The 24,336-nt window shown below is 39.1% G+C and overlaps 1 protein-coding gene across 2 annotated transcripts; it reads right to left on the bottom strand.

Moving 5' to 3' along the window:
• Positions 1-284: 284 nt before the first annotated feature.
• On the bottom strand, positions 285-24,336 carry fhl3b (four and a half LIM domains 3b). Of its 2 annotated transcripts, XM_026947326.3 has the most exons (6): positions 24,262-24,336; positions 11,307-11,485; positions 7,736-7,910; positions 5,818-5,987; positions 5,459-5,645; positions 285-4,502 (listed from the first exon to the last, which is right to left on the bottom strand). In XM_026947326.3, the coding sequence occupies exons 2-6, from the start codon at positions 11,460-11,462 to the stop codon at positions 4,357-4,359; spliced, it is 834 nt and encodes a 277-aa protein (XP_026803127.1). In that variant the 5' UTR covers positions 11,463-11,485; positions 24,262-24,336; the 3' UTR covers positions 285-4,356. The 2 variants fall into 2 exon arrangements, with proteins under 2 accessions (XP_026803127.1, XP_053093088.1); XM_053237113.1 differs by lacking the exons at positions 7,736-7,910; positions 11,307-11,485; positions 24,262-24,336 and adding an exon at positions 6,236-6,814.

Raw genomic sequence — 24,336 nt, 5'->3', positions numbered from 1 at the left:
GGAGTGGTAACAGTAACTCTGAATCTTCGAATCGTTGATTACTTGCCTGATTATCAGCACGCTCTAAAATGTTTTAATCTAATACAGTATATCACAACAGAGGTTTTTAGTATGAAGTAAGTTAAGTGTGACTGTGTATATAATGTAAAATCTATTTTACTCTTAAAAGAGTAATTTTATCTAAAAAAAAATACTCCTGTATTATTTCAGGTAATGATACCTGAAACACGCCATCACACATTTTCCTAATATGTTCTTTAACACAGGACTGAAGAAAAACACAGTTCTGCAGATTTAATACTTGTTTTTATTGTATAAGCATGCCATAAAATACACTACAACACAATACAACACAATATAACACAACACAACACAATACAATACACTACAATACACTACAACACAGTACAACACAGTACAACACAGTATAACACAATACAACACAATACAATACACTACAATACAATACAACACGATATAACACAACACAACACAATACACTACAATACACTACAACACAACACAGTACAACACAGTATAACACAATACAACACAATAAAATACAATAAACTACAACACAATACAAAACAATGCAATACAATACAACACAATATACTACAACACAATACAAAAAAATAGAATACAATACACAACAACACAATATAACACAATACAATACGACACAACATAAAGCCATTTCTTTGCATGCAGTTTCACTTTCTGACAGCGTTTCGATTATATTTACATTTTTATATGTCTGTACTATATTTTATGTCTAATTTATATTTTATTTAAAATAAATGGATTTTAATTCTCGCATTAAAGCACTGAAACTCACAACCACGAGTAAAGCATTTCAAAAAATTTAAATCAGGAATAAAAAAAGTCATATAATGCAGTTATCCTTCCACACACAAGCGCACACGTTGTATTTATTTATTTTATTTTTTTTAATTTGATGTTATATACTGTATAATAGAATAAATTCTTCACTTTTACTTTGTTGTGTATTAACAGCTCCTGTTCTCGTGTTGTTACTGTGATCCCAGAGACGCGTTATTCCCTCCCGCTGTATTATACACGCTTCGAACCGCAATGTTTACACGCTGAACTGGCATCGTAATGAAAGTGCAACATTATTCGTATATGAGGATAAACGTGTTACCCGTCCATGCAGATATCGCAAACTTTAAACATTTAACAACAGAACTGACAGATGACTGGAACTTCTTGTGAAATAAATGCAGAATACATTTTTACAGATGTGCAAATATGAAGCCTACTTTCACGTTACGTGCCTCAAGTGCTCCAAATGCTCGTGGTCCAGATTAGCATGAATTAAAAAATATATTTTAAATCAATAAAATATGAGAAAGTGTTGATTAAAGATAGATATCTTGTGTTTCTATTGTGCATTCTATTAAATACGTGTTGGCTAGAAGAGCTGTAACTGGGGCATGATAGCTAATTATAAATAGCTGGCTAGTATTTGTCCATTTTACAATGAATTTTTCAAGAAATTTCAGTCAGCTAGCTACTATTATATAATGTCCTAAATAAGCCAGTTTTACAATTTTACATATTTATTTATTTATTTTTTACAGTAGCTATACATTACCAAATCAGATATTTAACTAATTACGGAGTAATTTTAGCAATCTGGAGTCTTTTCTCAGGAATTCGTCAGAGAGAAATGTTGATATTCCTGACTATTTTGTCTCATTCGCATTCTTACATTGTCTCCATGGAACGCTTAACAGCTACATGCTAGCTAGCTAAATGGTTGACTTCAGTCACATGACAAACAACTAGCTAGCTTCTCAGTTAACTACTGTTGTAATGCTATCCAACTAACTGCATTTCATACCTTATTTCTAACAGCACTACTAGCTCGCTAGCTCTTTATGTTTAGCTAAGATACTTTAATGGCTAGCTAGCTGATTTATTAGTAGGCTAATGCAAGCCGGCTTATTTTGGTAAACATCTATCCATCCTTCCATCTTTCGTACCGCTTATCCTACACAGGGTTTTTTTGTTTGCAGTAGATATACATTACTGTCATAGATAACTAGCTAAATATGTTGTAATTTTAGCTATCTGGAGTCAAAAACAGCTCACTAGCTTCACAATTAGGTAGCTAAATACACGTAACATCCTACTTTTTAACATCACTAAGAGCTGTTCATCTTTAGCCACTCCAGTGACAATGCCTTTGTGTAATGCTAGCCAACTAACTGCATTTCATTCCTTATTTCTAATGCCTTTGCTAGCAAGCTAGCTGTTCTAACATTGTTAAATGTGTCATAATGCTAGCTAGCTTATTTTTGAGCAAGCATATATACTTGTTATGCTAATATACTTTTGTAAAGAGTTTTATGAAAAGATTTTATAATTAATTTTAGTCTGCTAGCTGTTATCACTCAGCAAGACAGTGTTTTTAAAAAAGAAGTAGCAATATATTAATAAGCTAGCAACACTAGAATTTGGGGTCCTCAGGAGACACACGTGACCTACAGGTCACTTACAAACACAAATATAAACCTTTATGGTGGAATAAAATGGATTTGAGCAGTAAGGCTTGTAACGTGAATGTAGGTTTAGATAATAACGACGTCTACATGTGAGTATTGTGAGAATGTCTTCAGTAATCTACATCAGTGACACATTCAAAACACTTAAGGCTAATTTACAGGCTGAAATACACACAACTCGACAAGAGAGCATGAAGATTGCACTCGTATGTGACTGAAATGTTAACTGCCTGTTGGAATGTGGTTCGTCACGCTCAGCAAGACTGCTCAAAGCAGGTTAAGTAAGTCAGGTTTAAATGGTATTTGATGTGTATGTTTGCTCAGGTAAAATCATTAGATGTGGAATATGATAGGAAATCTGAAATCCATTTAACATTCTGCTGTGCTGATATACTACACGGCAGCTTCACACAAAGAAAATGCTAGAAGATAACTGAAAGGTGGGGGAGAGGTTGTCTTCTTCCTTAAATACTTTGAGGCCTTTAATAAAACTACTTTTAAGTTCATTTTTACACGAGGTCTGTCGAAGGTAGATCGTATTTATTTGTAAATCATCATCTTCCATCAGCTAATTGTTTACGTTTCTCATAGAGGCAAAGATGGAAGCTGGTTTAGCCGTCAATGCTAAGTATAATTATAGGATAATTTTAGCTATCAGGAGTATTTACTTAGTAATTAATCAACACCTCTGAGGGAAATGTTGACATTGCTGATGATTTGGTGTCACTTCTACTGTTACTATGAATTTTCTGTGTGACTAACAGCTGTGTGCTAGCTGGCTAAATCGTTTACCTCAGTCATTAGCTATTTTGCTTGGCATCCTTGTTTCCTAGTTGCCTAGCAACAGTGTTCTCACAAATTTAACCACCATTTGTCTTTCCATGACAAAAATATGACTTCTTGAGCTGCATGTCAACACATTGTTACTGTTTTGTTAGCAAACTAAGAAGTGTACGCTAACGGTGCTATGTGTGTGTGTGTGCGTGTGTTTACAGCTCATAAACTGTTACAGTTTGGAAACTATACTTTAACTGCCCTACATTTAATCTAGGTTTATATACAAAAAAACCCCAAAAACACTCATTTAAACTTGTTTAAATATGCTCGGATTTGCGAAAATACAACTTTGAAACAGCTAACCAGCTAACTCTTTGTAACTATTAGTCAGATTTACATCATCGTATCCTCAGTGATTTATTCAATAGCAGCCAAAAGCATTCAAATACTCTGTTACCATAACAACCATGGTTTTGCTTATCAAAAAAGTATAATATTAGCTAAGTTAGCTAGCCAGCACACTGGTTCTACTGGTTAAAAGTTTCTCACAATCTCATTATTCTTTGGTAATTTGCATATCACCCGTGATTCGTCTAGCTTATTTTGTGACATCGCTAACTAAAGTCATGCGTAGCCACGCCCCCTAATCAGATTTATACTGGAGAATGTTTTTTAAGAAGAAACTGCTGCCAAAACTGGATCGTAGGAACTGTAAACAAAATTTAATATTCGCAAAATAAATCACTGGTGTTACATAGAATATAATTTTGCTCCTTTAACAGTAAAAAACGTGTGATCTCACTGTGAATGATTACTATAGCGTGAATTATTTATTCTACACAAACACTGCTTTGAAATAATAAACAAATTTCACACACACACACACACACACACTGTATTATATGACTCAAAACATTTTTTTAAAAGCAAAGCTGAATAAAAAAAAAGAAGAACGTCAGCATTCATCTGGCTGTATCTCCAACACCTGATCAGTGTTTTACACACACACACACACACACACACACACACTCACACAGAGAGAAGTGTCTCAGTTGTTGCAGTCTTTGCACAGGATCTTTGAGCCGTTGGGGAAAAATCCGGCTCCGACCAGAGAGACAGAGCATCCGGAGCACTTAAAGCACGACTGATGCCACTGACGTTCCTCGAAGGAAACATACTTTCCATCACCGAAACCTGAGAAAGAGAGAAAGAGAGAGAGAGAGAGAAAGAGAGAAAGAGAGAGGTTCATGATGAGTAGCCGGCACGCAGAGCCATGCAGCCTCACATCCAGTATAGACCTACCTTTCTACAATCAAACACGCGCTCAGAGCCTTTCATAACCACACACACACACACACACACACACACACACAAATATACAAAAATATTATTCACAGTGAACAGATCATGTGCTCTAAACAGATGTGACTAGTAGGCACACTTTTTTTTTTTTTTACAGAAAGCTTGCCAAAAAGGTCACATAATGGTTTTACTTTCACACAGGAGGTTAGATATGAAGCTCGCTGGACAAAGAAAAACCCCGTTCATTAACATGACGATGTATTTACAGCACTCATTCATTCAAGTTCATAATGGTTTAAATTATGCTACAAGTTTGTTCATATTTCTGGAAACAGAGCCAACAAAATTCGTTGGAAAATACAGAGTGGTGCAACAGAAAAGCCCTCGCCCTGTTTTGAGGAAATCTTGAGTTTGAATTCCGAAAATGCAACAGCCATCTGTGGCCGGGAGCCAAGAGAGCGAAATTGGCCATGCTATCAGGGTGGGAGGGGCATACTCTCTCTCTCTCCTCTGTCAATCACAGTGACACTAGCCAATTATAGGCTTCCGTGAGCTCACGTATGTGGAAGAGGGCAGATAGCACTTTCCTACAAGTGTGTTACGCCACCTTGCCTCGGATCTTGTGAATAGGGAAAGCTGGCTGCTGGGTGTGAAAACTGCAATGAGCAAATTACCTAGAAACTGGGATAAAATAAAATAAAAAAATAAATAAAAACCTTACAGTTAAGCCACACCCACTTTGGGTTTAAATGCATATACAGATCTGGAGCAGTAAACAGATATATATATAGATACAGATAGTGGCATTGCATTACACCACACACACACACACACACACACACACCTACCTGTGATGGCCTTGTTGCAGGCGGTGCATTTCTGTGCGTACAGGCAGCTGAAGCACTTGACGCAGTAAGGTTTGTCCCCCTGAGAGGTGAAGGGCTGACCAGCCAGCTGCATCTTACAGCCCGAGCACAGGAAACACTCCCTGTGCCACGGCTCGTCCCGGTACGTCACCCCACCTTGCAGCAGGATCTGAAACACACACACACAGACACACACACACACACAGTCAGAAATGGCTGGTAAGTGAATGGGCACCTGCTAGGTACTTATATTTATGTAAAAGTATGTGTGTGTGTGTCTGTGTGTGAGTTTGTGTGTGTGTGAGTTTGTCTGTGTGTCTGTGTGTGTGTGTGTGTGAGACCTGTTTGCAGTGGCTACAGCGGGGGGCGAAGCGTCTCTCGTAGCAGGGCACGCAGTAATACTGATCCTTATCGGGGATGAAAGACTGCGAGCCCAGAGACTGTTGACACGCACAACATACAAAACACTCCTCATGCCAGGTAGAGCCACTGTACTCCAACTTCCTCGATCCTGAGAGGGGAAAGAGAAGAAAAAGAAAAAATGTAAAGAAAGAAAGAAAGAAAGAGAGTTTTCACTAATACTCTAGGATTTGACATTTATTGAATTAGAAAGAAAAAAAACGATATCATTTTTTAACATTATGATTTATGATTATTTTTTTAAAGGCTTTACAAAGAAACAAGAAAGAAAGAAAGAAAGAAAAACGCAGTGTGACTGTTTTTGGAGTTATGAGGAACTCCTAATAAAGAATTTAACACCTCCAGAAGGTGGAGTATGTGCCCAGCCTATATAAATACATGTTCTGCTCATTCCATTCATATTTACTCCACTGATACACTCGGATCTGGAGAGTGTCACCTCTCACACAGGAAGTGATGTAATAGGTGGTGTGCTGCCCATGTATGGCTATAGGATATTGCACAAATACATCACCTGATCTTCACCATACATTTGTATCATCATTGTCATCATCATCATCATCATCATCTCTATCTTTACAGCATTAACTTGGTTTTGAAGAAAATAGATAGATAGATAGATAGACACATATGTAATATAGCAAGACAAATAGACATATCGAGGGTGTATTCCTGCATCACACTCTGTTATCCTGGGATAGGCTCGAGATCCACAGTGACCCTGACCGGGATAAAGCGCCTACTGATGTTGGGTGACTGAGTGAGTGAGTGAGTGCCAAAGAGAAATAAACAAAAAGGAGGAAGAAAGAAAAAGAATAAAACAGAAAACATAAAACAAGAAAGAAAGAAAGAAACAAACAAACAAACAAAGAAAGAATGAAAATGGTGAGAGAGAAAAATTAAATATAGAAAGGGAAATAAACAATCAAATAAAACAGCCGAAAAAGAAAATCATAAAAGAAAGAAAGAAAGTAAGAAAGAAAGAGAAAATAGAAAGACAGAAAAAATGTAGTATAGCAAGAGACATAAACAACCAAATAAAACAACAGAAAAATAATTTGAAGGAGCAAAAATTATAATAAAGGAACAAAGAAACAAAAGAACAAACAAATACAAAGAAAGAAAAATATTGAAAAGAAGAACTGAAAAGAAAAAAGAAAAAATGAACGAATCAAAAAGAAAGAAATGAATAGGCAATGAAGCAAACGGAGTAAGAAAGAAAGAAAATAGAAAGACAAATAAACGTAATATAGAATGAGATGTAAATAAATAAACAAAACAGCAAAGAAAGAAAGAAAGAAAGAAAGAAAGATGACAGGCACACACATGTACAGAGGCACACACGCAGGCAATTAGTCAGAAGTCAGCACACAGGCAGCTGCTGCTCTGATTATACACTTTCACTGCGTATGTGTGAAATGATGAAACTGATACTGCAGTATGACTCACCTGGTCACAGATATGCACCTGAGACATGGGACAGGGACAGAACATCCAGTCTGTCTCTCTCTCTCTCTGTCTCGCTCTCTCTCTCTCTCTCTCTCTCTCTGTCTCGCTCTCTAATGTGTCATGCTAGTCGTCACTCGTTCGTGTGTCAGTTGGGAGTAATGTGAGCCCTGTGGGCAAACGAGTGCAGCTCTGCAAGTCAATCCAGTCCTAATCACGCTGTCCCACCTGAGTCATGGAAACTCCTTACGCCTCACCTGTCTGTTTGTGTGGTGAACTTAACACCAACCACCATTCTTCTGATCCAAGAACACCCAGAATCTTTACCCTGTCCCCCCACCTGTAATGGTATCTCCCTGCGTGAGCCAGCAGTCCAGCTGTTGCATTACGTACCTGGCATGAAGGTCTTGTTGCAGGCCACACATTTGGAGGAGAACTCACTGCAGTAGCAGTCGTTACACAGAAGCGCTTCATCCTGGCAGGTGAAAGGTTCATCTGCAAGCGAGCGACTGCAGCGGGAGCAGCGGAAACACTCCTCGTGGTAGTGGTGGTCATCGTAGTACAACTCCTACAAACACACATACACAAAACACACTTATGGCGCTAATTCACTGAAAAGCATGACTCAGCTTGGCTGTGTAAATGTGGTGGTTTCTCTTGAGGTTCTCAGGCAATCTTTTGAACTATTCCACATTTTGAAATGGTACAACCTGCAACTGAATTGTAATTATAGACTATATGTCATAAATCTACACAAAAAAACTATAAGTCAAAACAAAAAGACTATATGTCATAAATCTACACAAAATAAGCCTTAATATTGAAGTGACAGGAAAATCAATATAGCTTACAAAATTATTTGCTAATAAAAAAAGCTGTGATTGCATAACTATAGATCCCTGTTGTTGTGAAACACCTAAATTAGTTTGCCATCAAAAGTCACATAATTAATTGAATGGAGTTGACCTGTGTGCAAAGTGTCACGAGATCTCAATATAAATACACATGTGCATGGAAGAACATGGAGTTTGTTAGAGAACTTATCTCAACAAACAGCAGCGCAACAATAATGTAGTAAAAAGTGGAAAGAACATGGCACAACCGTGACTCTGACTAGAGGAGGCCGTCCACCAAAAACAATGACTGGGTAAAGAGGGGATTAGCCAAAGAGAAGCAACCAAGAGGCCAAGTGTAACTCTGAAGGAGCCGGAGAAATCCAGATTTGGTGCAAACCCAACAATGCTCATCACCCTCAGAACACAATCCTCATAGTGAAGCATGGTGGTGGTAGTATCATGTTATGGGAATGTTTTTCATCAGCAGGGACTACGAAACTGGTCAGGGTTGAAGACGGATGGAGCCAAATACAAGGCAAGAGTAGAGGAAAACCTGATCCAGTCTCCAAGAAACCTTAAACTGGGGCATAGCTTAAATTTCCAACATGACAATGACTCTAAACATACTGCCAAAGCTATATTGGAGTGGTTCAAAACCAAGAACCTGAATGGCCCAGTAAAAGCCCAGACCTCAATCTGATTGAGAGGTTGTCTCAGGACTTGAAAACTGCTGGGATTCATCCAATCTAACAGAGCCTGAATGGGCAAAGATATCAGGATCCAGATGTGCAAAGCTGACAAAGACACATCCCAGAAGACTTGCAAAGGTGGTTCTACCACATATTGACCCAGGAAGTGAATACTTTTGCAACCAACCAACTTTTTTAAATTAAGCATTGAGTCACAATTATTGAGTAAATCAGCTGGTAAAAAGTGATTTCCTTTCAGTTCCAGGTTGTAACACTACAAAATGTGGAAAAGTTCAAGGGGGTGAATACTTATGCAAAGCACTGTATCCACACTCACTGGCTCGTAGTGCAGCAGTGACAGTGACGTGGTGGATCACCGTGTTTCTATGGAGATCTCTCGCCAAAGATTTATCCAGAGCACAGATCATGTTCAATGTTTTTATGTTTGCATGGAACTAGTTGACCTTTCAACAAAGAGGTGTTACCTCTAAAAGATCTTGTATTTTTTTCTGTGTACGCACAGCTGGTTGGGTGATCATGAGATCTGTTCACTACAACTCCCAAAAGACACAATGCTTTATTTAGATTGTTTGAGAGCAAAGACTTATTTTCCACTTACAAACATCACAGAAATATAAGATAAGAACCCTTAAAAAAACAAGGAGGTCCAGAGTCAAAGAGAAAGAAAGATTTCAATGTTTAGTCATGAATGTACTAAACATCTAATCTAAGCAACTTTTTGCCAACAATGCTCACATCAAGCCTACAAACTGACTAGGTGTCAGTTGTTCGGGTTTCACTATGACACGAAGTGGGGTGTTGTGAAATAATGGCCTTCTTGATATATGCAGCAAGGCGATGCCATTAAAATGCAAGTGAGCCATAAATAAGTGAATAAAGAAATGTATAAAAGTGAACAATGTTGATTAAAAAGTAAAGAAACACTTCTCTGTGTTACCTTTTTCAAAGTTTTCAAATGTAGGGGTACAACCCAAAATGTAACTGTAGCTAATTAAACTGCAGTCTTACAGTCACAGTAACCAATCAGACCACAGTTCCCACCCCTAATTTACATCTTACATGGTTATTTACATTTTACATCTTGGCATTTGGTAGATGCTCTTATCCAGAGCGACTTACAGAAGTGCTTTGGAGTTTCTATCGATAAATTCATCCTAATACTGGTTCACTAGGTCACGGACTAAGAATACCTAATAATCAGTATAAAAACACTGTTGGAGAGGAAATATAGTAAGTGAAGCATACAGACCACACAGTTTTTAAAAAGAAAATGTGCTAATTTAAGTACTTCATGAAGAAATAGGTCATATAGGGGAAGTTCCGTCTAGGTGCCAGAACAGAGAAGAGTCTTGATGCATGCCTTTTTTTGTACGCTGAGAGATGGTGGGACCGGTCGAGCAGTGCTAGAGGATCGGAGGGGACGAGGTGCAGTGTGATAAGTGCTCTGAGATAAGTAGGTGCTGGTCTGTTTATGGCTTTGTAGGCAAGCATCAGTGCTTTAAATCGCTTTAAAGCGTAGCAATGCCCCTGTAACCAATCAGACCACAGTTCCCAACCCTAATGCACAGTTCCTGTCTGCCCATGTAACCAATCAGATAATAGTTCCCAACTCTAATGCCCTTGTAACCAATCAAACAACAGTTTCCACCCCTCATGCCCCGGTAACCAATCAGATCACAGTTCCCAACCCTCATGCCCTTGTAACCAATCAGACCACAGTTTCCACTCCTCATGCCCCGGTAACCAATCAGACCACAGTTTCCACTCCTAATGCCCCTGTAACCAATCAGAACACAGTTCCCAACCCTCATGCCCCTGTAACCAATCAGAACACAGTTCCCAACCCTCATGCCCCTGTAACCAATCAGAACACAGTTCCCACTCAAAAGACAACTGTAACCAATCACAAAATGTTAAAAGAACATCATGGCTCCATTTCTAGAATCACTTCCAATTCATTATTTATTATTCATCTTCAATTAATGTAAAATGTATTTGATGAAGTTGTGAGTTTAAAACAAACATTAAACAAATTTACTCAGACATTGATTGTGTTATGATTAATTATTGCCGTTAGTTGTGTGTAATTGTACTCGAGTGCATTCCTAACGGTCAGAAGCTCTGCACAAGATAAAGTGTTTATATAATGACGCCATGGCATAATCCTCCAAAGTGTGAATTAAATCAACACAAGGCTGTACTGAACCAAACACACACACACACACACACACACACACATACACACAAACCTACAAACACACACTACTTATGGCACACACCTAGGTGATATAACTTGATGATATAATAATAAGTTTGAATCAAATGTTAACAGAAATCCAATCGTACACACACTCATGTACAAACGCCTGTACACCAGAACGAAACTGATCACACACACACACACACACACACACCGACCCGCGAGTTGTGTCCGATGAGCTCTTTGCAGCCCTGGCAGATGTTGGCGTAAAGACGATCATAGCAGGGGACGCAGTGAGGGACGTCGTCCACCTGGATGTACTTCCTCCCGTATAGAGACTCCTTACAGTTCTCACAGCTAAACTGGTCACTCATCCTGATCCACGCTCACTCACAACCTGTAACACACACACACACACACAAAACAAAAATCTCAGCCACCAGGTAGTGATATATTCAGGTACTCCATTTATAACCAGTAAATAACCAATTCAATTTTATTTGTATAGCACTTTTAACAATGGACATTGTCACAAAGCAGCTTTATAGAAATATATAAATCCAGGATATAAATTTTATATTTATACATTTATCCCTAACGAGCAAGCCAGAGATAACAGTGGCAAAGAAAAACTCCCTGAGACGACATGAAGAAGAAACATTGAGAGGAACCAGACTCAAAAGGGAACCCATCTTCATCTAGGTGACACCGGATAGTGCCATTATAAACAAATATAAACCATTTGAAGGCTTAAAGTTATTTGAAGGCCAGAACATCACCATCAGCTAATAATGTTTTTAGTCTAAGCTTTTTGTTTAAAAAAAAAAAAAAAACACTATAAAGTGTTCTCAACATTTTTTAGCCAGTGACCACAATTGAAGGTCCCCAAATTCCCCCCAAAACTTTTTTTTTTTTTTAATATAATTGCTTGGAATTATACAATGTATACTTTGCAAATATGGTAGCATGGTGGTGGTAGCATCGCTGCTTCACAGCTGCTGTTCAATCCTGAGCTGTTTACTGTCTGTGAGTTGCTCATGTTCTCCCGGTTCTCTGGATTAGGTACAGTAAATTGCCCTGTGATGGACCGATGTCACATCCAGGGTGTATTCCCACCTCACTCTCAGAATGAGTAAGTTGCATATCAGAGTGCATTAGTCTAAACAACCCACAGACGGTGAGTCTTCACTTGCTGGCTTGAGTGTGTCATACTGTAGCCATCCTATTAATCATAAACATGTATTATCACTGTATACGTATGCTCATGCGTATTTGCTTTGAAGATGCAGAACTCAGAGATGGTGGAGGTGAATGATGTTTGGATTGAAATGTCTGAAATGACTAGTGTACATAGTACAGAAAGTATTTCATGCGTATCTGTACACAGTATAAATCTTCTGTTTAAAGGCTAGTGAACCAGCAGAACATTTCACACACACACACAAACACACACTATCATGAGTAGGAGTTCAGTTACTTGGTCAGTCCTGGAATTTCGTATCTCTCTGTCATATTTCATTCTCTGCATCAACATCTACATGAGTGTTAGCGTCACTGCGGGCTTTAAGAACGGAACTGAGTAAAGCTTTCCTCCAAAGCAGCTTGCTGATAAACTTGTCCGTTATTTGTTATAGTGACATCATGCTGGAAATTGCTAGAATGTTCTGGAGGTATTTGCTCATTCTTTACCCACGCAGCACACACATTGGACTTTTGCTCTGCTTATTTCTTCGCTAAAATGTCACCCAATGTTGCTAACAAGGGCATCTTTGCAGGCGGAGAGAAAAAAAAAAAACATTTTTACTAAAAAAAAAAAAACTTAGAGTATGTCAGCAGACAGGACATGTTAAAAGCATAAATAAAAAAACATTACAGGAAGACTCACCTCCTGTTATAAAGATAATAATATTAAGAAATTTAGAAATGAGCATGAATAGCATAAACCCAAATTTAATTGCAATTTAAAAAAAATTGGTTATTAAGCATTTAGAATCTATATGTTTTAGGTGTTAAGGAATTTTAGGAATTAAAAGTTGCTCCAAAATTAAAATAAATAAAAAGATGCTACACATTTCCCCAATATGGAGGTCTGTGTTGTTTTTTTTTTATGGTCCCTGACCGCAAAAAGTTTCCAGCATTAGTTATTATTTCATTAGTCATTAAAGACAAAAAAAAATGCTGTGTTCATCCACATTATCAGATGAATTTATCCCTTGTAGGCCGTACAGCTGTTAACTGTAATGCTAGCTACTGTTATAGCGAGTATAATGGTTAGATATCATATCTATATTATTGCTAAAATGGGACGAGTAACAAACTGTAACTGATTTCAGGTGAATATACTGAAAATAATAAAAACAAAATGTGAGGTAAAATGATCTGAAGCGAACCTAACACTTAAGTATCGTAAGTATCGAAGCTAACGTGTAGCATTCTACCATTCTACTATATTATACTACACTGTAGCTGCTACACTATAAAGACTAACTGGGTTTTGTATATCTGTTATAATTAATTCCTGAAAAGACCACAGGACGATCATTTGTTTGATCTTCCCATGTTTCGGTACTATTTATGTAAGCTGACTTATTAAAATGCCAGGAACTTTTTATTCACATTTGGGGCTGCTGCTCCTTTATTTATCTTCTTCTTCTTCTGGCACTTGTTTTCAGGACAGCTGGTGGAAATTCAGTCTCGTACATGGCACCCGCTATTTAAACAGCTGGACTGGATTGTGCCTCACTTGTAAGTCACTTGGAATAAAAGCATCTGCCAAGCGAATAAACGTGAATGTAAACGTGATTATTATGGCTGTTCGAGTTGTGTAAACCATGAGAAAATCAGATGGCAGTGTGTGTGTGTGTGTGTGTGTGTGTGTGTGTGTGTATTTCCCTCCAGTTATGTTCGTTGTCATACTGCCTGTAAGGAAAAGACAGGCACAAATATACAACAGGAAGTTCAGAATGCCAGAAGGAGAGTTTGAGAGTCTGTGAAAGCCGCAAAAGAAATGCAGAGAATGCAGAAATGTTGACCGAAGCTATTTCCTAATTACATACACATACAAAGCATCATCTCTACAGCTATCTATAGCAAATTAAAACAGAAAGCCTGTGAGTGCCCCGAACCTCAATCTCTGTGCGTGTGTGTGTGTGTGTGTGTGTCATACACATTCACTCTGAGAGCTTTCAGCTTCTACACAATGCCAGATACAGACACAAATGATGACCAGACCTCTTTCTGTCCTTCCTTTTGTTTCTTTCCAAACTCTTGACATTTCATTCTGGTGTCACCCCGAGCTGGCAGAATGGAAACACTGCGCAGAGTGCCACGGAGGAAAAAAAAGCCCTTTTCTTCCATAACCTTTTTAAAAGCTGTAAGAGAGGGGTAATAAATCTTCCTAAATGGTGCACACAGGTGTAACAGCTTTCCTTTATTGCTTACACAGCGCTCTCAGAACTGTAAACCGACATGACAACAGTATCGACACTGTCGCCATTACGAAACTACAGAAAAAAAAAACTACAGACTCCATCCGGAACAGTGCCACCATCTTTATATTTATCATCATACAGCATGTCTCACTTTCACACCAATAACACCAATAAAACACAGACGTAGCAAGCTGTTTGTGCCTGAATACCTATCTGTACGTTTTGTTACATTTTCCGTTTGATTTTTGTGTGCGATTCTGTCACCTCCGGTAACCGAAGTGTTTAGACGTACCCTTGTTCAACTGCGTTCGAGGCGATATCATTAACCAGGCTTGACATGCTTCAGCAAAAATTCCAGCCCAACTACATCTCAAAAAACCAACAGAACACCTCAAACTAGCCCAAAAAAAGTGAGTTGGAAAAGTCTTTGTATGAGGAAACAAATATTCCACGTGTTTCTGCTGTACGGACATTATCCGTTCCATGATCCCTCTTTCCTTCTGCTAATCTTTACAATAAATCTTACAAGAGAAATGATACATTACATCATAAACTGTCTGCACTTACACTTTTCCTTTGTTTACTGAAATTTATTAGATTTCATTCTGATTATTTGCTATAACTCAAGAACTTCTCCCAAGCTGGCAACTTTGTCATTATATCACATAATTCCTCCTCTCAGGGTATTTGCTTCTTTGTTTACACTTACATGTGCATTTGCGTCTTGTCTCCACCCCTGTCCTGTCACTGGTTGATCTCTGTATTGTGTCCTGATTGTCCCTGTTTTGTATTAGTTTCTGATTAACTTGTCTATTTATATCCTCATGTTTCTCAGTTTGATACAAAGTCTTATTGTGCCTGTGTGTCAGTAGATTCAAGCCCTTTGTTTCCCGTGTTCTGTTCTTTGTTTCTGCTTGCTTCCTGGTTTCAACCCTCACATGTTTTCTGGTTTCGTGAATATGAATTATCCTTGTGTGTTTGTGCCTGTCTGGGTTTTGATCCATGCCTTGAATAAGAACGACAGTTATTTGGTTTGACCTGAATTAAAAGCACACCGATGTTACACCCTTTACTCACGTGTTACACATGCTGTTTCTCCTCTGAGCATGGGGCAGTATGAAACCTGCCCCAACGGAGCTCTATTAGCATTGTTGCAGTTCTCATTTTTGACCACTAGGGGCAATAATAACTCTATGAGCACACAGCGCGAATTCTAGAAAGGCAAGCAGTATTTAATATTTCAATGGAATTTAAAACATATGGAGTTGTCCGTGAGGACTTTCAGCAAATCTTCATAATGGCTGATATAAATTTTAAAAGAAAAAAATTATGTCACAATACACTCTGAGATATTGCGGGTATCGTGATATCTTTTTATTTAGTCGTTGACATTTTTGCTCACACAGTACTGGATTTTAAAATTGTAAAATGTAAATTATTACAGAATTTTATTTTTCCCTCTTTTTTCGCATTAAATCACTTAATTTTGTGGACACTAGAGCCTTGATCTGAATTTTTTTACAGTTTTATTTATAAAATATACTACTGTACAGAACTGTAAGCAAACCTATAGATCATTATACACTCACAGAGCACTTTATTAGGAACACCATACTAATACTGGGCAAGGCTCTCAGTCCCTTTGCTCTCAGAACAGCCTCAATTCTTCATGGCATGGATTCCACAGGATGTTGGAAACACTCCTTCGAGGTTCTGGTCCATGTTGACATGATTACATCACACAGTTCCTGCTGATTTTCCATGTGCACTTTCATGCTGTGAATCTCCGGTTCTACCACGTCCCAAAGGTGTTCTATTGTATTCAGATCCAGTGACTGGGAAGGACTGAAGACCACTGAACTCATTGTCATGTTCATGAAACCAGTTTGAGACGATTTTTGCTTTGTGTCATGATGCATTATTATACTGGAAGTAGCCATTAGAAGACAGTAAATTGTGGCCATGAAAGGATGCACATGATCAGCAACAATACTCAAATAAGCTGTTGCATTCAAGCCATGACTGATTGGTATTAACAGGCCCAAAGTGTGCCAAGAAAACATTCCCCACGCCATTACACCACCTCCACCAGCCTGGACTGTTGACACAAGGCAGGTTGGGTCCATGGAGTCATGCTGATGGCACCAAATTCTGAGCCTACCGTCTGTGAGCCTCAGCAGAAATCGAGATTCATCAGACCAAGCTACATTTTTCCACTCTTCAGCAGTTCAGTGTTGGTGAGCATGTGCTCACTGTAGTCTCAGCTTTCTGTTCTTGGCTGACAGAAGTGGAACCTGATGTGGCCTTCTGCTGTTGTAGCCCATCTATAACTGCCTTAAGGTTTGATGTGTTGTGCATTCTGAGATGCTTTTCAGCTCAACACAATTGTACAGAGTGGATATCTGAGTTACTGCAGCCTTTCTGTCATCTCAAACCAGTCTGGCCATTCTTTATTGACCTCTCTCATCAACAAGGTGTTTCTGTCTGCAGAACTGATGCTCACTGGATGTTTTTCTTTATTGCACCGTTCTGAGTAAACTACACAGACTGTTGTGCATGAAAATCCCAGGAGATCAACAGTTATAGAAATACTCAAACCAGCCCCTCTGGCACCAACAATCATGCCAGGGTTAAAATCACCGAGATCACATGTTTTCCCCCAGTCTGATGGTTGATATGAACATTACCTGCAGCTGCATGATTTTCTGCATTGCACTGCTGCCACACGATTGGCTGATTAGATGACTGCATGAATGAGTAGGTGTACAGGTGTTCCTAATAAAGTGCTCAGTGAATGAATATATCGAGTATCACAGAAGTATCGTCATAGAATATTTTTGTCATATCACTCACCCCTACTCGCAATATTACTCTTCTCTTTCCTACCCTTTAAAGTTTTTTTTTTATTATTATTTAATTTAACTTTAATTGTGTCTTAGTATTACTACAGTGTAAAGCATTTTTGGCTTGCTCTCCAACTCAATGATTTGATTGCTGTTATGAATTTATTCCATGTCGGGTCTGAGCAGGAAGAAGGTGTGTGTTGTGGTTTCGCTCCGTTTACTCCAGGAGCAGCTCTGGTGTTTAATGGTGCGTTTAAGAGCAGCATAAAGTCATCCATCTCTGAATGCAGCCACTGTTTGAGCTGGTGAGTGTCAAACTCTCTCTGTCTCTCTCCGTCTGTCTCTCTCACTTCACCTTAATTCACTCTGAAAACTCTTCTCCATCTCAAGTGCACGTTAAACAGAGTGCAGTGTCCAGATTTCAGAAAGAGCCGGAGAATATTTTTAGTTTTTGTAGAGGAAATCTCTGCGAGCGCTCTTTTTCCTGTGTTCTACAGAGCCAAGCCATGTGTAAATCTTTCACTAATGTGCTTTTTGGAGTGTGTACAGTGGCAGGTCTTCACACACACACACACACACACACCGGCTCACGAACAAAATCAGACATCAATGCTCTTTACACAGCTCACTGAACACAGGACAGGAATCGACTGATACACTGATAAACTGTAATATCAGTATTTCTACATCGAGTTCATCCACCATCCATCTATGGTTTAATGTCATTGAAAGTATGTGTGTGTGTGTGTATGTGTGTGTGTGTGTGTCCTCTCAGCCTGTACAGAAAACACCACAAACAATAAAAAAGTACAGACACACAACAAGCTTGACAGGTTTTCACTCTGTGTTCCTCGTTACTCATTACACATGAACTGGAAAGGATGAGTGTTAATGGTGCATGAAGGAACGTGCGCATGTGTGTTTGTGCGTGGGTGTGTGTGTGTGTGTGTTTGTATTATATTTGCATATTCTAGCTGTGATCAGAAAGTCAGTGAACGAGGATCACACACTACCCCCCATGCTCAAAAACAATAAAGTCCAAACAGTTTTCCTCCTCCTTCTTTTTTAAAAAAAAAATCACATTCCAACATCAGAGAGAGAAAAACACACACACACACACACACACACACACACAGACTTCAGAGAGAGTTCAGGGAGAAAGACGTCAATTACTGAACTAAACAAAGAGTCGTGTGGTTTAGTGGTTTCTACTGCTCGAAAAATCCGCTATACAAGGGTCAATCTTGGGAGCTTTGTGTGTGTGTGTGTGTGTGTGTGTGTACATGTCTCAGTTCAGATATGTTCCCAGTAGTCGATTATGTACTTTGTGTGAACTCATCAGCCCGAGTGTCTCATCAGATATTTATAATTAAATACAAAACGGAATTTCGGACACATTCATCTTCTGCAGTGTGACGTAATTCCGAGTGAATCCGTGGGAATAACGTGAGGATGTTTGGAATCTGATTTAGATTTGTCGTCACATCACAGTTTATGATACACAGTGTAAAAGCTGTGTGAAGTTCTTTGCAGAGCTCCGACAATGAAGCGTTCGGTTAAAACAGGAACAAAGAAGCAATAAATATATAACAAATATATTTGTATGAATTCTCACTAGGGCTGGGCGATATATCGATATAATATCAATATCGTGATAAATGATTATGCAATAAACTTTTCGGAGATATTATTGGTATGGTGATGTATTTTTTTTACTTTTAATGGTGCTGAATGGATGCTGTTGATGTGAAAAAAACTTAATCTTATCATCAACTTACTGTTGATGTGAAAAAAACTTAATCTTCTTTGTCTTTGTAGGCATTAAGGAAAAGTATCGTCAAACTCAGTTTAACGGTTTTTGTTACTTTACTACTGTTTTGCGGACCGTTTGTTAGCTAAATTATATATCGTCATACACATTGTGTATCGCAGAAATGTCAAGTATCGTGATTTGATATTTTTGTCATATCGCCCAGCCCTCATTCTCACACACACTATTAACCATTAACACCTCTTATGATACCTCCAAACACAAACACACATACACACACACAGATTTGCTCTTTTTAAATTCACCCGAAGTTTCCATAGTTTTTTTATTGGGATATGAGTCATGGCATTACTATGGTACTGGTCAGAAAATAAAGATAGTGTTATCACACATTGCTAAGCGATTACGAGGGGCTCATCAAAACATTACATGAAACGATAAGTTATTTTTTAAAACCCTCACACACCGATGCTTTAAAAAAACCCAGAGATTTAGAGGCAGAACAAAGTAGTTGCATTTTACGTGAAAAAGACTGTTTTGATTTCAGTTTATGTTTAAATTTGGGGTCATGACATCATCGTATTTAGCTTCACTGGTCTGTCTCCATGTAAAATGTGACCTCTGGATCTTTCCACAAAGCAACAGAGCGGAAAAAAAAGCTAAATATTTTTCATACGCCAACAGCTGTGCTAAACGAGTTTACAAAGTTGTGTGTCTTGTTTACGCCGCCACGTTCGGGCTCTTTAACGGCAGGTTGCAGGAGGCAAGTGGAAACTATTTACGTCTTGGCTCATGGGGCGCAAAGAAAAAGTGACATCATGCACTTTGGAAATGTGGGAGAGCAGAAGAGGAGGGGAATGGGCTGGGTCGAGACAACATGTCACCTTTCAATTGCTGGTTTGTGTCACATTTAAACTCGCTGTGTAAACAGTAACGGTAACTTCTCCGACGCCTCAGACAACTAACAAAACCTCAAGCGCCAGCTCCCAGATCCAGAAGAGGCCACTTTATTTAAGTCCCAGCGAAGCAGGAGCAGCATAAACAAACAAACAAACAACAAATATACAAATTACAGGACAAAAATAACATCCACCTAAAGTTAACGTTAGCTAGGTAACTTATATTAACATATTTACAGCGTACCATTTATTATGTGCTCATCAGCTGAAGCAGGGGCTTTATCTGACCAAGCAAGAGCTTTTAACACCCAAGCAGGGGCTTCATCTGCCCAGGCAGGGGCTTCATCTGGCCAAACAGGGGTTTTTATCAGCCTAAACATGGGCTTTATCTTACAAAACAGGGGTTCCAGGTGCTTCATCTGCTCAAGCAGGAACTTTATCTGTCCATGCAGAGGCTTTATCTGCACAAGCAGAGGCTCCGTCTGCCAAAACAGGGGCTCCAGGTGCTTCAAGCTGAGGGTTCTTCTGCCCAAGCAAGAGCTTCAGGTGCCTTATCTGCCCAAGCAGAGGCTTCATCTGCCTAAATAAGGGTCTGATCTGTCCATCTGCCCAAAAGGGCTTTATCTCCTCAAGCTGGGACTTTATCCGCCCAAACAGAGGCCAAAAAGCAGGAACTTCTTCTGCTCAAACATGGGTTTTGCCTGCCTAAGCAGGGGCTTCATCTGCCTAAGCATATACTTCAGGGGCATCATTTGCCCAAGCATGGGATTTGTCTGTCAAAGGAGGGGTGCCAGGGGCAAAATCTGCTCAATCAAGGGCTTCATCCACCCACACAGGGGTTCCAGAGGCTAAATCTGTCAAAAGCTGGGATTTTAAGGGCTTCATCTGCCCAAGCAGGGAATTTAGGGGCTTTGTCTGTCGAAGCAGGGGCTTCATCTGCCCATGCAGGGACCTTATCTGCCCAAGCAGAAGTTCTGGCTGCCAAAACGGGCTCTGGGTGCTTCATGTGGCCAAGCAGGGGCTTTATCCGCCTAGGCATTCAGGCATTTTTGGTCCCAGCTCAGGGCTTGGTCAGTGTGCTTTAACGACACACTACTGGGAAAAGCAGTAATACGTGTAAACTACAGATAGTCTGCTTAGCTTCACACACACTCATGCTGCAGCTGGATGTGTAGTTAGTGTGCATTTAGTGTGCAGTTGTTTATACTGTGCTGTGTGTTTATTGTACTCTGCGTGACTTGTTTTACTTTCTTTGCACTCTGCTGTTGTCCTACACAGTTGTGTTACTTGCAACGCACGTGTGTTCAAGCTGCTGTATCGTGTTGTATCCTGAAGGCACCACGTTCAGTAATTAGTCCAGCGCTAGCGTAGTAGCTGAGGCTTTCTGGTATGTTGCGGTGAAGATGACAGTCCTGCCTGTACCCTATTCATCTCTGAGGTTGTGTTTAACTGGGAGTGGATGAAATGGTGGAATGCTGGTTTCCCACGTAAATGTAGCCCTCAGCGTACATGCCTAAGAGTTGAGCTGGCTTCCAGAAAGATCCTCGGACTCACCGGACTCAAACCAAATACGACAGTACAAAAACGGAGTGGAAAAAAAAACAGAAGTTTGTTTAAATTGCACCAAATATTTCACAGCAGTGGATTTGGTGGTTTACTGGAGGTAATAACGTTAATCCATCGTTAATCCAGACTGATCGCGTGTTATGGTTTAAACTGTGAGTTACGAGTTCTCCTCAGGGAAACAATAAATCTTGAGCAGTGATGCGAACTGATCAGATAAACTGTCTACGTGCACATAGCTGATACAATGACAAATTTTGTTAACTTTGTCTCTTGAGTGGTATCCATATAGGCTTTTTTTTTCCACTGCACAAAGTACTGGAACTTTTAATCACCAGTTTAATCTCAAAGTCATATACTATTTTTTAAAATAATGTAGTCAGGTAGTCATGTTATTAGCTTCAGTCTGTCAGCTAGCTTGAAAGATAGCTTACCTTTTCACTGTAGCCTATTTTTATAAGAAAACTGTGTATGTCTGAGGGGCAGAGGTAAAAAAATTAACTCATTAACTCATGTTTCTTTCTTTTTACCACCCTAGAGGGCACATTCACTTGCACACTGGAACACCTAGAAGGCACTTCATCATGATTTCTCACACATAAGGGAGCCTATAGGGCACTGCATCACATATTCTTCACTGGTAAGGCACCGTAGAGGACACGTCACCTTGATTTCTCACAAGTAGCGGAGCCTATAGGGCACTGTATCATGTATCCGCCACTGGAAGGGCATCCTACAGGGCATGTCATCGTGTTTCCTCAAACATAAGGAAGCCTATAGGGCACTACATAAGATATTCTCCACTGGAGAGACACCTTAGCTGGCACTTCATCACACTTTCTCACACAGAGCAGCATCCTAGAAGGCACTTCATCATGTTTTTATAAAGAAGGGGAGCCTATAGGCCACTACACCATGTTTCCTTGTGCACAGGGGAGCCTATAGGGCACTACATCACATATTATCCCCTAGCGTGCATTTCATCATGTTTCCTTGCACACAGTGGCACCCATGAGGGCACTTCATCACATTTTTTTCCATTTAAAAGCCAGCCACTAGGGCACTTCATCAAGTTTTCTCTACTCTAAGGGAACTTTCTCACATTTTATCTAACCCCAGAGGGTTATTTTGACCACTGGGGCACTGAGGGCTCCACCAGTGCAAAGCACTGACACTGGAGACTCCTTCCATAAATGTTAAATAAATGTATCCTTACAGAAAACGTCTCCATACAGAAACTTTTTGTGTTAATAAATAACAATACATTTTTAATCCGTTTGTCATTAGGCTTGGATTATGTGAGTGTACAAGTGCCTGTGTGTGTCGCTTAGAGCCCAGAATCAGTCCTGGCTATCAGCAAACTATTTCCATAACACTTTGGCTTGATATTTAGCCATTTATAATTTTGGTTCATATTTGTATATATTCTTCTTTTACTTCATAGCTCAAAATAACGTCCGGGTGTTTGTGATTTTGTCAGATCCACTCAGCGCTCAGACGAACTGCAGCTGGAAGACAATGTGAGCGAATTTGAGAAAGTGGAGACGGGGAGAGAAAAGAGGAAGCCGCAGAAAATTCCATAGACAGAAATAACTGGCTTTTTCCTGCTTATTGTGTGACTAAACACAGAATCGGGCTCTGATAACATCACACGGGTGTCAAATACATTAGAGTCAATGCACTGAACTTCTCTGAGGCCATTTGGATTAACAAATTAAACATGACGATTAAGACATTAAGATCATCTTGAGATTTATCCCTTAAAGCCTGTGGTTTGGTTCATATCTAACAGAGAGATGATCTGCTCAGATAATGGCATGTCACGCTCACATTTTGCCGATTAACACAATTATAAAATACATTTTCTTATATTATTTTCTAACCTATATTTTCTTTAGATTTTATTTTGTTATGTAACTCTAGCTACACATAAAAAAATGACAATAAAAAAAAAGACTGGCGTTCAGAAAGGAAAAGGAAGGAAAGCGGATAAGGCAGAGGGGAAATGAGGCTGTGTTATGCATTTAATGGGTTAGAATCATGAATTATGATCACACAAGACTTTTTTTTTTTCTGCAGTTTAGACCCAAGCATGTGCACTGAAAATTTTAGGAAGCTTTCTCTGAAAAGGTCAAGTAGGGTAACACTGTGTTATTCAGAAAGCAAAGCTTAATAAAAATATGACTTAAAACTACAGGCTAAGATGATACATCAAATTACATTACATTGCTTTGCTTGATAGCTTTTACTGTTTACTTCTTTTACCTTTAAATTATTCTTCTATAAGGCTTTTAAAGGTTCTATATATATATATATATATATATATATATATATATATATATTTATATATATACATGTAAAATACTTTACAGTGCATTACATAGTCTGCACCACATCTAAAGATTTTTCACTGTTTTTTAAAAAAAAGCATGCACATTTTTGTACACATGAGCACATCATATTTATAATAAACAGCTTATTATAGCTATGTGTCTATTTTGATGGGCGCGTGCACCTTGCCCAAAAAAACAAAAAAAAAAGAAAGGAAAAGTAAAAACAGTTGCAAGTGGTTCCGTTGTGTAACTCCAGTAGAAAGTGAAGTGTAAGAGTTTCTTCCTTTGTGTTTAAAAGCTATAAAACGCATATATTCTCAGTGAAACTCTTACCTCTCTCCTCAGGACTCAGCTCTCTCTCGGGCGCGCGCACGGCTCTGTGAGGTCTAAACCTCCGCGCGCTGAAAA

The sequence above is a fragment of the Pangasianodon hypophthalmus genome, chromosome 9 (assembly GCF_027358585.1).
Source record: "Pangasianodon hypophthalmus isolate fPanHyp1 chromosome 9, fPanHyp1.pri, whole genome shotgun sequence".
NCBI lineage: Eukaryota > Metazoa > Chordata > Actinopteri > Siluriformes > Pangasiidae > Pangasianodon > Pangasianodon hypophthalmus.
The sequence above is the reverse complement of the archived record's forward strand: the minus strand, read 5'-3'. Positions and strand labels throughout refer to the sequence as shown.

Coding starts and splice junctions, on each gene's coding strand:
- fhl3b (XM_026947326.3), bottom strand. CDS start 11,462: ATGAGTGACCAGTTTAGCTGTGAGAACTGTAAGGAGTCTCTATACGGG. Junction 5,646..5,817: donor GCTGTAGCCACTGCAAACAG/GTCTCACACACA, acceptor TGTGTGTTTCAG/ATCCTGCTGCAAGGTGGGGT. Junction 4,503..5,458: donor CTGCAACAAGGCCATCACAG/GTAGGTGTGTGT, acceptor TCTCTTTCTCAG/GTTTCGGTGATGGAAAGTAT.